Source organism: Telopea speciosissima, chromosome 11, assembly GCF_018873765.1.
Source record: "Telopea speciosissima isolate NSW1024214 ecotype Mountain lineage chromosome 11, Tspe_v1, whole genome shotgun sequence".
In the NCBI taxonomy this organism is placed as follows: domain Eukaryota; kingdom Viridiplantae; phylum Streptophyta; class Magnoliopsida; order Proteales; family Proteaceae; genus Telopea; species Telopea speciosissima.
In genome coordinates this window covers 18000719-18017205 of record NC_057926.1, presented here as the reverse complement: position 1 = coordinate 18017205, position 16487 = coordinate 18000719, and the positions used below count along the sequence as shown (strand labels likewise).

The 16487-nt window shown below is 42.5% G+C and overlaps 1 protein-coding gene across 1 annotated transcript in view; it reads left to right on the top strand.

Annotated features, from left to right (window-relative positions):
* LOC122646384 (protein transport protein SEC23-like) overlaps positions 1 to 8255 on the top strand; it is a 128507-nt gene extending 120252 nt beyond the window's left edge. The window contains exon 12 of the mRNA XM_043839934.1: positions 7882 to 8255. Coding sequence (XP_043695869.1) covers positions 7882 to 8025 — 144 coding nt within the window. The 3' untranslated portion in view covers positions 8026 to 8255. The remainder of the gene's footprint in view (positions 1 to 7881) is intronic.
* The last annotated feature ends 8232 nt before the right edge of the window (positions 8256 to 16487 follow it).

The following is a 16487-nucleotide window of genomic DNA, read 5'->3' as shown; positions in this document are numbered from 1 at the left end:
ATCAAACAATCACAAACATCACCACGAAAAGTAAAAAAATCTGCTATTAATTGAAGAAGAGCAGATTTACATTCTGTACACCAAATCTGCAATCACCAAACACCAATAAAACCGCAGGGGTGAAAAATCACCCCTTTCTTTAGAGTCGTGAACCTCTGGTAGGACTAACCAGAAATCGCAGAGGAGAAGGGGAAAAAAAAAAAAGGGGAAACAAGGAAAAGGACTTGTGCAGGCCTAGGAACTCTGCTCTGATACCATGTAACCTGCAAAAATCAGAGAAGAAGAAAAAGGGGAGCGAAAGGAGAGAGGAGCTGCAGCCGTAATGTCTCAATTAATTAAGAGAACAATAGAGTACAATATATATAATTTAGGCAAAAAGTGAAAGGACCAAAAAGGACCTCATGGTGGGGCAGGAACAGATCTCGTGATTAGTGCCTGGCGCTTATCATGAGACTCTGTTTGAGCCCCACGATATGCACTCTAACACCTTGAATGCTTCCTTCGTTTCTTCCCTTGATGGTGCAAAGTTGAGTTGAGTCTGTGTTCTAACATTATTGGTGCTTGACTTCCAACAATCCTCAATTTAAGAACTGAATCTCATTGATGGAGGCTTCAAGTGGTCTTCGGATTTGAAGGCCTTTTGGTGGTGATGTTGTTGGAGGGATGACCTTGTCATCGAGCTCTAAATGCCCGTGGTAAACATTTCGTACTTAGGTTTTCCTTCATCTCTACCCAATTAATAGGTGTTTTGCTTTCATCCTGAAGATCTCGCTCAGCTGTTTTCCACCACTCACGGGCTGACCCCACTAGATTAGTACGAGCTAATCTCATTTTCCTAGACTCAGGTAAATCATACCAATCAAAATAATCATCCAAAGCAGCTAACCAATCATAAAATACCTGTGGATCATGTTTGCCATCATATTCCTTCAACTCGAATGCCTTTGGAGGTCTAAACTATTTCTTGTAGTCGCTGTCTTCTCTATTTCTTTCCTTGTCTAGTTGTCTTGCCTATGCCTTCTATGAGGTCGATGAACTTGAGACAGTACTTGATATATGTCCTCTTCCATTGGAATGTTGCTATCCCTTACTAGAGTAGCTTGATGTTGCTCAATTAACTGCAACCTATCATACATAGCTCTTTGTTTAACAGACATAGCTTCCTGTTTAGCTCTTATTTCTTCAAATATAGCCCTTTGTTCAGCAAAGAACTTTTGACACATCTCAATCACAGTAGCCATAGGATGGGGTGCTTTTGGTAGCACTAGTCTACCATGTTCATCCATTCTCTGATACCATTAAATGTAGTTCTAGATTTTTAGGGGACCAACTAGAAGGCAATAACCAGGATCTGCTATGAACTAGGTAATTTGGCTAAGTCAAAATAGGTGAAAATTGTGAAATTAGGGTTAGGGTTTGATGGTGGGGTTAGGTCAAGTGGGTGTAGGGCAGTCTATCAGTGAAAGTTACGATAAGTTTGAATGGTGGAAAGTGTGCTGGAATGAATTGGCAGCAGGTAAGGTTTAGGGATTTAGGTTTTTGAATGGTGGAAGATGATGGAATCTAGGGTTTAGAATGGTCAAAAGTGGACCAGACTTGGATCGAGTTTCCAAATGGATCAGGGGAGAATTCAATCCAAATATGGGAGGGTTTTGATGGTTGGTTAGGTCTGGACAGAATTTAGGTCTTGGGAAAATTGAAAACAAAAAAAGGGGAATTTAGGGTTTGGACTGTGAGAGGATTAGAAGAAGAATTAGTAGGGATGGGGATGATTCAAACTCAATGTTTTTGCAGAATTTCCTTGGCATCAGCTTGTTTGATTGTAGATTTTGAATAAAATTGAAACTTGAATTGAACTTGAAAGTAGCGCTTCAAAAGAACAAAGACAGCTTGAATGAACCACCCGGGCTTCACACCGCAAAATGTCAATTGGATTAAACACCAATCCCACCAGTCTTGATCAAACACAAGACACAAATCTTCAAGGAGCAGAAGAGCAGCAAAAATCTTTTCATTAATATCAAAATTCGTGTTCAATACTTGCCCCCGTACAACATTATATAAAAGACTCAAAATAAGATTCCTATACTAAAAAGGAAAGGTCTAACCCAATCCTTAATCCATTAAGTAACTTAAACTTGCTAGGAAACTGAAATAGACTCAAAACAAAGTTCTAATCTAGCCCTCCTAAACACTTAAAGAAAACTATTAAAATCACTTAAATTGAACCATTGTTTGAACCAATTCAATTTATGAACACAAAAACACCAAAATAAAACTAAGTATGGAACTAAAAGAACTAATCTCGTATGTAACCCTATTACCCATACTTTCCATAAAAGTGACCTATTGCATCGAAATTCCATGGGATCAAAGGCTCAACATGTATAGAACCCAACCCTAATAAAACAAGCCTATTTCGGTGATGAATCTGCATCACCCTTGGATGGTGCCGCCACCCCCCGGGGTCACTCCTCCCCCCCTCTTATGGGAATGCCTTGTTCTTCCCTTTTTTCCCATCCATCCCCCTCCCTTCGCGAAGGTTTCTCTCTCCACTTTGTCCCTCCCAATTATGAAGCTGATTTTGTCCATGAAGTAAAGAAATGGGATTCTTGTCTTGTAGGACACTTCATGGGGAACAGCCCCCCCCCCCCCCCACCTTTTCCCTCTAGTAAAATCATCCCTTACTAAGCAATGGAAAACTTTTGGTCGATTCGAAACATACCAATTGGATAATGGCATCTTCATTTTCAAGTTCTTCGACGATGACGACAAATGTCATGTCCTGGAAGGTGGCCCCTGGAATGTTGGTCGTAAACCGATTTTCCTACGCCAATGGAACCTGGTATCTCCAGCTGAACCGCCTTGACATCACCTCCCTCTCTCTCTAAGTCTCCTTCCCAGGGCTACAGCTACACTTCTGGTGCGAACAAGGTCTGAGTGTGGTGGGCTCGGTACTTGGTGAACCTTTATACTCCAATGGAAGAACAAAATTGCAAGACAGGCTCGCTTTTTCTCGCGTTTGTGTGGACGTGCCGGCGGATGCTCCACTACAAACCTCCATACTTGTGGTTGATGATGAAGGTTTCTCTTTCAACCAAGCCGTTCACTTCATCACACCTCAATGCCTCTCCTATAAGGTTTTTGGGCACCCAACAGACAAATGCCCAACCAATCATCTCTCTAAACCCTCGAACCACCCCTCTGATGACTGCCTATGAATCCTGACCCTCCACCTTCTTCTGACCCCTCCTCTCGTTGCTGAAAACCACTTCGGTAACCTCCTGCCACAGACAACCCATCTGAATTTGAACCCCACGTCCTCTCTTTGTATCCTCCTCCTGTAACCATCACTCACGTCTCAATCCACTTCTCTTCCTTACGGGATGATGCCAGAGCCGTTTACAAAAGAACCTCCGTTGCTGTGCCTGTGCCTCCGCCTCCACCTCCCCGTGGCAACGAGGAACCATCCTCTTGCCCTCTTGTCCTCCACTTTGGGACAAACGGACACAACCGCTTCATAGTCTTAGGAATTGTAGCCGACCATTCAGTCCAAAACCCTTTGCTAACCCTGCTACCATCTCTTCATCTTCTCCCCCTCGAATTAACCTCCCTTCTCCTCATTCGCTAGTGCAGCGTCCTTCTACTGCCATTTCCTCCTTTCCATTGGTACAGAGCGAAATTTCCATTCTAAGTTCCCCCTGTCCTTCCTTTGCTCCCCCCTTCTGCCTCTCCCGAACTTTTTACCCCATTTGGTGGGGGCCCACCACCAATTTTTAATCATCAGAAGTCCCTCGAGTCGCTAAACCCCTTGTCTTCCCAAACTGCCTTAGCCCAATTTCTAGACCCTCTAGTAACACCTTAAACCAAACCGACTTAACCAGGGAACCAGTTTGAGCGACCTTCTCTCAACCCCGGGACCACCTTTCCTAGGTAAAAAACCAATCAAACCTGACCCACATTACATCTTCTTCCTTACCCTATTTTGGGCATCCATCTATCGCTGCAATCTCCACCTCGCACCCACCCCCGCCCCTTCTTCCTTAACCCTCTCCTGCCACCACACTTTCTCCCCCCCCCCCCCTCAGCGCCACCCCAGCCCTTGCCCTGCATCTTCCATTGTGTCTCTTATCCGCACTTTTCCATCCTTGTGAATGGAAGTCCAGCCAACTTTTTTTCCTCCTCTACCAGCATCCGCCAAGGCAGCCCCCTCTCTCCCTACCTTTTCACTCTTGCTCTTGAGGTCCTTTCCTCAAGCATCGAATCTCTAACTGACCAACACCTCATATCCTCTATCCCCAAATGTAAAGCCTTAAAGCTCACTCACTTGGCTTTCGCTGATGACCTAATGCTTTTCTTCAAAGCTGACCCCAATCTAGCTGGTCTGCCATCACCTGTTTGAACCAATTCGAGACTATGTCTGGCCTCCATGTCAATCTCTCTAAGTCCCTTAATGCAAAAGTTGACCTCGAACCAGGGAAACCAGCGGGATATCGATTGCAACCAGGATCAACACGATAAGGAACAAATTACATAACTAAAACTCTCTTTTTTTTTATTGTTGTTTCTATTACATATGAATGGAGAATATAAAGGATAAGAAGAAAGGAGAAGAAGATAAAGAAGAGAAAAGGTGGGTAGGGGAATGGCTCTCTTAGCCTGGGTCTCTCATTCACAGTTATCTCAGCTGTTGAAAAATGGAATTTCTCCCATAACCGATGGCAAGCTTGGCCACAAATTCTATTCTCCAATTCTCATCCTTCCTTACAATAGGGGGCCTATTAATAGCTTAGGCAAGCTTACAAAATAGAAAGTAGAACCTACCTAATATACTTTCTAAAACTGAAATTAGAAGCTACCTAATTACTTTCTAAAACTGAAAATAGAAACTAATCAAATTAAAAGAGTGAAAAGAATCTCAGCAATCCTCCTCTAAGCCAGCTGTCAAGATGGGCCCGCAGCACTATTCACATGAACAGTACCACTTGAACAGTGTTGCGTGAACAGTAACTTCTCCTGAATTTTATTTTTGCTATTTTCTTCTTTGTGCTTCTCTCTGGGCTAGGGCTGCCTTAGGTGATGCTCCATCGAACCAACAAAAACTTGCCACATCATCAGACCAGGATACCTCTCACAGCAGTCGAATCCACAACCTTGATGGCTGGTTTTGGGGCTTGTTCCTGAGGGTATATATGGACATGTGATCTACATCATCCCTCCTCTTCTTATCTCGTATCTTTGAGGACCTTATAGATCTCTGCGTTTTCCCTTGGTTCCCTTCCAATAAAGTACCTGGGCCTCCCCTTTATCCCCTCTTGGCTTACTGCTCACCATTGCCCCCCAATGCTTGATCTTATGCGCAAAAGGCTCCAGTTGTTGAAAGGTAAGCTTCTTTCCTATGCGGGGGCACCTTGAACTGATCAAATCAGTCCTCCAGGCCTCATATATTTATTGATCAGGCATATTTGGAATTCCACAATCGGTCATCTCCAAGTTGGAAGCGCTCATGTGTTCTTTCCTCTGGAAGGGTTCTGAAACATCTAGATTTCTTTACCTTGCCTCCTAGGCCTCAGTTTGTCTTCCCAAAGCTGAGGGTGGTTTAAGTATCAGATGTATCAAAGATACCAATGCAGCTGGTATTCTCAGGTTGATTTGGAAGGTTGCCTCTAAGGAAAATAGCATCTAGTGGAATGGGTCTATAAAATATATCTCAGAAAAAGACTCTGTTTGGACTGTTCCCATCCCCTCAGATGCCTCTTGGGTTTGGAGAAAATTTTTGAAGCTCAGGCCTCTTGCTCTCAGTTCCACAATCTCCCTGATTGATGATGGTGCCTCTACTAGTCTTTGGTTAGATAACTGGCACCCTGCTGGTGTGTCCTACATTTGGTGGTTGACATAACTATCTACAATCTTGGTTTAGACTGATTGGCCATGGTCTCTCACTTCATTAGGTGGCCTTCCTGAGATCCCCCTTCCCTCCCCCCCCCCCCCTGATCAGATTTGTTCTGTCCTCCCAAATATCCACAGGTCCTCTCTTGGAAGGGGTTATAGGGTCTCTTGGAAAGCTTCCCGATCTGGCTTATTCAGTTTGACGTCTGCATGGAATCTTATCAGAGCCTGTGGTGAAGTTGTCATCTGGCGCAAAGCTGTTTGGTTCACAAGTTGTATCCCTCTCCATAGCTTCACCCTCTGGCATGTGCTCCGCGGCTGCCTTCCCGCACAGGTTTTTCTTATTAGTAGGCACATCCCTGTGTCTCCTTGCTGCATCCTTTGTTGGAATGGGCTTGAAGATGTGGACCACTTGTTCTTCAAATGCCCTTTCTCATCGAAGTTCTGGTCATGGCTCCTCAATCGTTGCTGGCCGGTCCCTCAGCGAATCCTTCCTTTCCATAGAGAATGGATTTGGGTTGATATGACTTGGAGGCTCCTCCTATTGTGACCGAGTGGGTAAACTAGTCTTTAGTACTGCTATTCATCATATTAGGCTCGAGCGCAACCATAGAAAGATAGACCTCCAACTCCAGATCCTTTCCTCAGATTTGAGATTCCATCACCTTTGACATCAAAAGCAGGCTATCGGCAGTCCCTTTACGCTTTATTGACTACCCCAGAAATATATACATTGGTTCTTCTTGGAATATTCCCCTCATCCTCTGTGAGGGCTGTATTTTTGGCCTTTATGGTTTTTTTTTTTTGTTTTTCTTCTTTGCTCCTCCTTTCCTTTGTTTTGGAGCTTTCTTCCTGTATCCCACTTGGGGCTATCTCTCTTTGGTTAATGAATTTTTAATCACCAAAAAACAAAAATTGAATTTGGATGGATCTTCTGTGGCCAAGACTGGTCCATTCAGGGTATTGTAGTCACTATATATGCAGATTTAGGTATAAGCATAGCTTTGATGCAGTTAAATGATGAAGGGCATTGGAGATTTGCACATATCCTCAGGCACATAAGTCCATTGCTTCTCAGGTGAATTGCTCATTCAGCTGGTAGCTAGGACAGGTTACAAAATTGCAGATTTATTGGCTAGGCGGGGTGTTGATAGGCTGAGTTTGTCAGGGAATGCAATGCCTTTGGATGATTAGGGTTGGTGTTTTTGATGTATCTTTCCTTCTTTTTTTTTCTTGGCCCTTCCCTTTGTACTTTTCTTTGCATCTTAGTAAAGTTTGGTTGTTCTGCTGTTAGAAGAATAAGTGATTCATCAATGTTGGGCTCTGATTGTCTGAAAGAAAATAGTTTACATGACTTCTACTACGAGCAACAAGAAACCTATGGACGACACAACCCCCATGGCTGGATTCATTCCCTCAATTATGCAAAAATATGCTTCTTTGTCATGTAAAAAAAAAAAGATAAATTACAAGTAATGGATTTAATTTTTTTTGAAAGTTAATTTTGAAGCAAATGGGTCCTTGTATTTGGACAGAGAGACTGTGGACACCTTTACTTTGTGATTGTAATAAGCTATTAAGCTCTTATGGTCTTCTCTTACCAGACAAGATGGATAAGATACCAGACACAATGGGTTTGGTATATCCATAGTTGACTTTCTGACATGTCTTGGAATCTGATTTATGCATGGGTTTCCATTCAAAGTGGGTGGGCCCTATCAAATGGTGTGTTAAGCATATGAACCACTAAGTTGCATTATTTATTATATGGGTCAAGTAGAGGTAAGTGCCTCCAGTTGCTAACCCATATTTGTACAAGTCATCCTTGCGGGTGTTAATGTTTACCAGTTCTGTTTCAGTTGTTAAAACAGATTCAGCAAACTTAATCTATGATTTTTGTGATTACTTATATCCTCTTTTTCTTTCCTTTTATTTACTTTACAGATTGAGGTGTCTGTTGTTTATTGTTTTACAATCTTATGATAAATGCAGGCCCGCTTTCTGTTGGCAAAATTAAATCCCTCAGCCACGTACAACTCTAGTTCTGCTCCACCGGGAGGGGATATCATCTTCACGGATGATGTCAACTTTGAGGTCTTCTTGGATCATCTCCAAAGGCTGGCAGTTCAACAATAATTTTGTTTACAACAGGAAGGCCTTCAGTTTTGTAAAATATCATCTTAAATTTTTGTGCAGTAAGTTGGAGAATTATTCTTATTGATTTGCTTGCACTGTGTAATCTTCAAAACTCCACTTCTAGTTTAGTTTCTGGGCTTCATTGTTTGTACAAATACTTGTTTATGTTGGACTCTTACTTCCTCCATTCTCAATATTTTTTTTTATTATTATTATTTCATTGTTCATAATCTACAATGGCCTGGATAAGGCATTATTCTTCGACTCTAACCTGAACATCCAATACCTTCTGGATTGCATGCGTAAACCTACTTGTTCATATATTATATATAGGGAAAGAGAATGTCACCCGGTCCCGCCAGATATGCTGCCCCGGCGCCCTGACATGAGTGTGCGAAATGACCACCGCACCCCCCTTGGAACCCCAAAAATGATCAGGGGTGTGGCGGTCATTTTGTGTTCCCCTGAGTCAGGGCACAGGAGCTGCGTGTATGGCACGACCGGTTGGCCATTTTCATCAATGTATCCATAAGGCTTTCAAGCCTAAATTTACCTGTAAACATGTTTTGTTATTTATTATTATAATTATAAGGAAAAGGCTGGGCACGCCACCAGGCTGCCCAGCCATGTGTCTCTCTTTCTCTATCCCCTGTGAAATGATGTCCCTAACCACCCCATCCCTTGCTCACCACTATGCATGCTGTGTGCCCAACCCTGGCCCTTAAATATAATTAATAAATAAATATTTTTGTAACCATATTGTTGTAACCTTACTTATTTGCCCATCTCAACACCACTTACCTACTTTCAAGATAGGGTTTAGTTACTGTCATTTTACATTGAGGCTTGGCACACGGATTTCTCCAGTGATGTGGTTGTTGTGTACATCTAGTAGCTCAAGAACCCGTGATATTGGCAATCTCAGAAGGAAGACAGCCAGAGAAATTGGTGTACAAGTCGTGGAAGACAAAATTTTGCAACTGACCTAACTCCTTGGGAATCTGACCTGAGTGGTGATTCTCTCTAAAGCCTCAACCTCACAGGGAGATTGGCATTTTGAGATGCTTCAAGGCAACTCACCTGACAAAGATGTCCCCAAGTAGAAGCTTGCTCAACTCTAAACCCAAAATTCCTTTTGGGATAGAACCAATAAGTTTGTTCTTTGAAAAACCATGATTATGATCAAGATGAAAAAAAAAAAACGCATTAAAAAAGAATGGTCAAATCTTTTAATTCCACGAAAAGCTGTGGTGGCAAGACTATGTCGTATTCTTCAAGGGTAAATCGTCCAGATAATTCTATGAAGCTTTTCTAGAGACCGGCTACCGTTCAAGTAAACGCCATTCGAATTGGGGTTAAAGATAAAAATAAAAAATGGGGAAACGTCGTTATTCAACATTTATCCAGACCAGAATATTCTTTATCGTTATTCGCATCGTTAGAATACGGCAAAGTAACGGTTTTAACGGCATTTTATTTGCTCCGATAGGGGAAAAAAAAATGGAGCAGGTCTCAATACGGGCCCCCCAGGCGACACAATCTTTTGTATAACAAGTTTGTACGGGAAAAACATAACAGTTGTGGACTTGTGGGGCAAGTGAGTGTTCAACCATTAAGGCAAGTATATACCCTACACGGCATAACTACCATGTGGAATATTGTTCATGTCACTGTCTGCTCATCTCCTAAATTTCAAAAATAGAACGATTTCCTCATATAAAGTTAAGAAACTCTTGAAATAATAGAAAAGTTGAATTTTAAAGGTAAAAAGACCTTTACTTGATCGCGTGGTTCCAACGTCAAGACACAAGCATGTGAAATTATTATTAAGTCCCTCCTAAAATAAAATATCTCATCTGTATTGATGTTTGTGCACGTGCTCTCATTGACCACACACTGATATAGGGACTACACGATGAAGCAACGATCTCTTACCTAATTTTAAATTAAAGTCTCTATAAATTAGTTGGTTTAACTATCTAATAAATGTAAAAAGATAATTTAATGTATATTGGATCACACAATTAATGTGATTTTTGGAATGATTTAAAAAGGGTTACTCCAATATAATGAAGAAGTTAGAGGAATCAACCCTCCATATGGCATAAAAGTTTATTTTTTAATGTAAATGGATCACACAATTAGTGTGGAGCTTGCAAAGATTAAACAAGGGTTACTCCAATATATAAAGAAGCTAGAAAGATCAACCTCCATGTTAGGGCTGCAACAGGGCTGGGTTGGGCCAGGCATTATAAAACCCTAGCCCAACCCTGAGTCCCCATAGCTGTGCTCAGGCACGACTTGACCCTGACTCAAGGCCTGAAAAATCCAACTTTGACCCGCCCTCAGGGTCGGGTCAGGTTGACCTTGATTGGCCCTGATCATGGGGAGGGGGAAGGAAATGCATGGACTGGAATGGATCGAGGACAAAATTATAAATTTTACGGAAAATAACACTATAATATAATGTATTATATCTCTTATTATCTTCATCTATAATATATTATAAAACAAAATGTTGGTAACGTTTAAAGTTTATAATATATATATATGGGAGAATGTTCTCTATCTGCTGCGAGTGCGCCGCACATAGGCACGCCACTCGGAAGCGGGGGTGGTCATTGCACCCACCCCCATGTGCCTGGGCGCAGGTTGCGCTGCGGCACCGAGAACAGCGTCCCTATATATATTATATCAATATATCGAACAATGTTGTTGTCAAGACAAATCTTTACTTATGGTATGCAGGGCCCGGTGTCTTGAGTCGGGGATCTCGCCGCCGCATCCCAATTATCTAGTTAGAATATTTCCCCAATAATGTGGGTACGCGGGGTCCACGTATCAACCCATGTACATGAAATTCGGCTTAAAAATCAGTTTTGACAACTTAAACCTCTAACCAAACAGACCCTAAAGCTATTCCTATATAAACAAAATCTAAAGCTAGGGTCATTCACTGTTGAAACAGTTTGAGGAAGGAGAGAAAAGAGAGAAGAAGAAGAAGGAGAAACCTTGGTTACCTACCTCAATCTCCATATAACCTCATCTCTTGAAGGTAATCCCTAAACTAACACTAACTCTACCTCTCTAACATATTCTCTTATCTCATAATCCAACCAAAATTCTGTTTTGGGTGATGAAATTGAACATCTAATTATCTACATATTTTCCAATTGATGCAATTGAGACCAAATTCCATTCAAACTCTATTACCTAAAACAGATTCTATTCCAAGATAAGCATTTGAGTTATTACTCTTCTTCCATACCTGAAATTAGCTTATAAATCTCTAAATCTTTCCATGCATGTTTAATCCCATGTTGTTACTTCATTAAAATCTTTATTAGACTTAGAATTATGCACTGATTCTACCTTAATTCGGTTTTGATCATCCAAACCTATGCATGATTGATTTGATTTGGTAAAAATTGATTTTTATGTATGCATAGCCATACCCATCTTCAAATCCCTGATTCTCTATGTCTTTTGATCAATTCATGGTTCCAATTCAGGGTTTGGGTAAGGTAAACATCATCCTATGATCAAATTGAAGAAATCTAACCAAAAGCCCCTTCCAAAATCTCTGTTCTGACCTGGGTATTCTTGTTGCAAAATCTCAGGTTACTGTCTCGGTCGACTATTTCATCGACCAGTGATGGCAGTCTCAGTCAAAATACCTACTGTATCACTCTGGTTGATGTCCCGGTCGACTACATCAGTGACCTGAGTTGCTGTGAAACTTATGTTTGAGTCTTGGACTTGATCCAACCTAACCCTAAGGCAAACCTAGGACTCCACCTATACTTAGACACCTTCTAACATGTGAGCATAGCATATTAATCATAGGACAAAGCACTTTAGCCATCAAACCTATCGACAACCAACTCAGGAGTCAGCTTAGCTACGCAACGCAAGTATACAAGGTAAATGGGGATAGACTTGAATTAATTTTGAGAATGTTTATTTCATTCAAACCGTTTGTTAGGAAACATGCATGTGTATGAATGATATCTTTATTTGAGAATGATCTATAGGCTGATGGCTTATGGCTTATAGATATGAAACTGTGGTTTATGTTAATACGATGTGGAATGGCTTGAAATGTGAATATTTGTGATAGAATAGATGTCTCAGCCAACTTGAAAACGAGAGGTATGGTGTGCCGTAGTATGGGATGCGAGAGCACTATACAACTTATATTATACCATCTAGTTTGCATATGGTTAGGAATGTCATTTTTTGGTGCTACAACCTTTACTAGCAGGGGTTCAGGAATTGGGTGATCATAGTTCCCTGTCACTGAGGAGTGTGATGGTATGCCGGAATGGGGTTCAGGCTATGATTATTAGGCTCTACCAACAGGGAGGTCTATAATATCAACGACTGGTGTGGGTCCCATAACACAATTGAGGTTACGTCTCGAGGAAGTGGGAAGGAACCGAGAATGTTTCTCGAGTTGTTGGTGTAGCACAAACTTAGACTTAGACTTTTGATAGGTGGAATTAAGAATAAAATCGAATCCATGCATTTAGGTTTTTTTAGTATATGCATGTGTGTGTGGTTTATATTTTGCTTGTTGGGCTTAGTGGAGCTCATCCTTGTGGAATTCTTTCTTTTAGATGATCCTGCAGGTGGATGTTATGGTGGTGGGGAGGATAATTTTGAGGCGGAGGATTATGATAATTGTGAGCATGCTAGTCTAGACTCGTGTCCCTAGAGAATAGGGACTAATTGTTATACCCGTACCCCGGGATATAATTAAATATCATTTCTTCTCGTGACGTGTAGATACCGCTGCCATGTATGCTGGTGACCTGTTCTCCATGATGGTCAAACCTAGCTACAAAATCGTTGACCACGGCACGGGTTTGCTGTAGAGGAAAGATTCCTCAACCGCCGATGGGAAAAGTTCGTTGTGGCGACTTAAGTCGATTACCCTCCAAGTACCAGCCCGGGAAGCGAGGAGTTCAGGAGAGAGCATCCTGAACCGTCACCTCAGTTGGATATTTCGTTCGGTGATGAGCTTAGCATTGCCGTGGCGGAGCTATTCGGGGTCATGGGTGATAAACCATGACCGGGGAAAGGTAAGTTCTAGCCTCAACTCTTATTAATTATTCTTCCCTTGGTAACCTCGAAGTGGGTCCGGGCTTGAACCGCTCGAGCTATTTCATAAGAGAAGGGAATAATTTAAGTTCGGGTCCCGCATACCTTTAGGAAGTACATTGGGGACTTATACCCATCTCATATGAACCCATCTAAGAATGGGCTTTTCCCTAATTGAGGTTGTGGGCAGGCCCATTTAACCTATTGACCCAATGATGGGTTATTCCATCCACTTACCCACATAGGACTAATGGGTTGACCCATTAGGCCTCATGACCCATTTGACTAGAGGTACCCAAATACCCATTTATTATAAATGAGTCCATGAGGGAGAGAGAGAACATCACTTCTCCTTCATCATCCTCTTCTACCCTAAATCGTGGAGGAGAGAAAGAGGGGAGAAAGAGGAGAGGAAGGGAAAGAGAAAGGAGAGAGAGGCTTGGAGGAAGGTGGAGACCCCATCTCTTGGGCCATAAATCGTGGAGCTCTCATCTTGGGGGTAGGTAAGCTATTGAATCTTCTTCCTTCCTCTATTTTGGATTTTAAAAGGGGGTTGGGTAATGGGAGAGATTGACCTAGATCCCTCTTGGAACCTAGGGAGTCGATGGAGCTTTAAAGCCAAGCTATGGTGGAGTTATTTCACTCCATTGTGAGCTCTAATGTGAGGGTTCTCATTGCCATTGAGAGATTTAAGGTTGGACCCTAATGAGCTTAGGATGGAGTTTTCTAGAAGTCCTTGTGCTTCAAAACCACTTGAAATGGGGTCCTTGGAGGGAATCCTTCGGGTTTTGGACCTGAAGGTGTGAGGGTTTACATGTGGGTTCGGACACTGCAAGAAACCACCACTGAAATTACCTTCCGAGAAGGATTACGTGAAAGGTCGGATTACACTCGGTTTCGATTTTACGAAACCACATCTGCATCCGACCTTGACCAAAATTGTCCTGAGCCCCTGTGAAGGTCGGATTTACACTCGGTTTCAGTTTTCTGAAACCACATCTGCATCCGGCCTTGACTAAAGCTGTCCCGAACCCCCGATTTCCTAGGATTTACATGTGGTTGCAGAATTTGGGCATGAAACCACTCCTGCAACCACTTCGTCTCTGAAACCTTATACTTAAGTGTTTATGGGAGACCTTTTGGGGATCCGTTCCCTTCGCTCGTTTAACCTTATTTCACTCTTTGTATAGGTTAATATATTCACTTTTGTGGCTTATTGCTTGATCGAGGCGACAATCGATAATCTTGGTGCTTGGCGTATACGTTGTGAGTGGGTTTGGTTGTTTGGGCTTGTTATTATTATTGCATTATATATTATGTACTCATTATAACTAATAAGCATGTTTGCGCATATTGCATAATTTTATATCTATGTGTTATAATGTTGATTGGTAATGTTGTACCTTGATGGGTCTCGGTGCGGTGGGTACCGGTGCGGAACCCCAACACTATATACATTTATGAAGAAATTTGTTGAATGTCATGTTGAATCAGTATCGCCGTGCCGTCTTGTAACCGGGCACTAAACCGGATGAAAAGTTGATGCGCCGGATTACCTCTCGGGGACGATAGGACTTGCATGTAGTATATTGTGGCTACGATTTCACACCCTTATGCTACGACCCTTACCAACAGGGGTTTAGGTGTTGGGTAATCGCACACGGATTCCGTGGAGGTGGGAGAGGCCATCATGGTAGTATTGGTTATCGGGTGCCTGCCACGAGTGGTCTTGGAGGCTTCGATCGGCGTAGGTCCCACGTGACAATTGAGGTTTCATTGTGGCGATAAGTTAAGTGACCCACAGTGTCTCCGAGTTGTCACGTAGCATATGCCATTGACTTAGTTGTTTGTTAGGTGGAAAAATGGACTTAACATGTGCATGCATCATTGGACTATGTGAATTGCGTGTTTGTGCATCCCCATCCCCTCACCGCTCGGTGGAGCTAACCCCTCGTACGCACACTTTTTAGATTATGATGCGGTGACGGATATCTCGCGGGACTTGGGGTTCAGCCCTCGGGGGTGCGATGAGATTGGTGAGGAGGAACCGGAGGTCGTGTTTGAGGAACATGGCGGCGGGTGTCCTTGCGATGATTGTGCCTACGGGCAATGAGGATATTCGGGACTCGATCCCTTTTTGATTACTTTTGAGGCTAAGGCCTATGGGGAAATACTTACTGTAATACCATTTTTGATAGTTATTAGATGATCATTGGAAATGTAACTAATTACTGTATTTATCATCTAGCTTTGAACATCTTGTAACTATTCGATTTATACGCTTCCGCAATACTACTGATCCTTGGAATGTAATATTCCTCTTTTCTGCATTCTAATATTATATTGTGTTAATATTGGATATGACTGTGCGTTGGGACACTGTGTCAGTGATCCGGGCGGTTTAGTAGGATGACACGCGTCGTCCTAGTCACCCTTTATATGACGTTATATTCCTTGTCTGGAATAGGGGTGTGACAGCGTGGTATCAGAGCGAGATGCTCTGCACCAGCCACAGTCTAGCGGATTGTGATTTACTCTCCACAATAGGTTGCTAAGTTAAAAGCTTCCAACAATGCATAATTGGAATGTGTGTGAATGCTAGGGAGAAAGCCGAAGACAATAGCAAATAATAGACAACAGTGAAATGAAAGACATGTGTATATAATTATAGATATATTCCTTAATTTCAGCTGTTAATACATTTCCATAAGCCAAAGGAGTGATTACAAAAAATTCAGCTGAACTGTAAACTTCGAATTCTTACAACCAAGAAAAAGAAAAAAAAAAAAAAATTACTACATGGTGAGATAAATAGCTAGGAGTCCATAGAGAGCATGGTGGGAATGGCCAGGAGGTCTACTGCTCCATCTCATCATCACTACTGGGCTCATCCTCTGTGCCCTCATCATGGAGGTAGGAGTGCAAGTCCTCCATCTGCTGCTCGAGGCTCTCCATGCGTCTGTCTGATGCATCAAGCCTAGTGTTCACTCCTTCAAACCCCTGAGCCATGCTGGTGCTCATCTGGCCCAGAGCTGCAAGAATCCGGTCGATGTCAGACCCACTAGGAGCAGTGCCGGATGAAGAGGCCGCATGCACAGCCGGCTGAGGAGGAGGCTCCTGTACCTGAGGCTCAGGCCCGTGACCCTCTGCTGGGACCAATGGCTCCCCATCACTATATGCATCCATCGCAATTCGCATCCTCGCCACTGCATTTTGATCTAGAGGTGGATCTTCGGTTAAGTCTTGATCCTCCCCACTCAAGTCAACTCCAAAATGCTGGAAAATAGTGGTGAGCAACCTCCCATAGGGTAAATCTAAGTTCCTCCTGGGATTTCACCCCGCGTGATCCATGGTCCGCA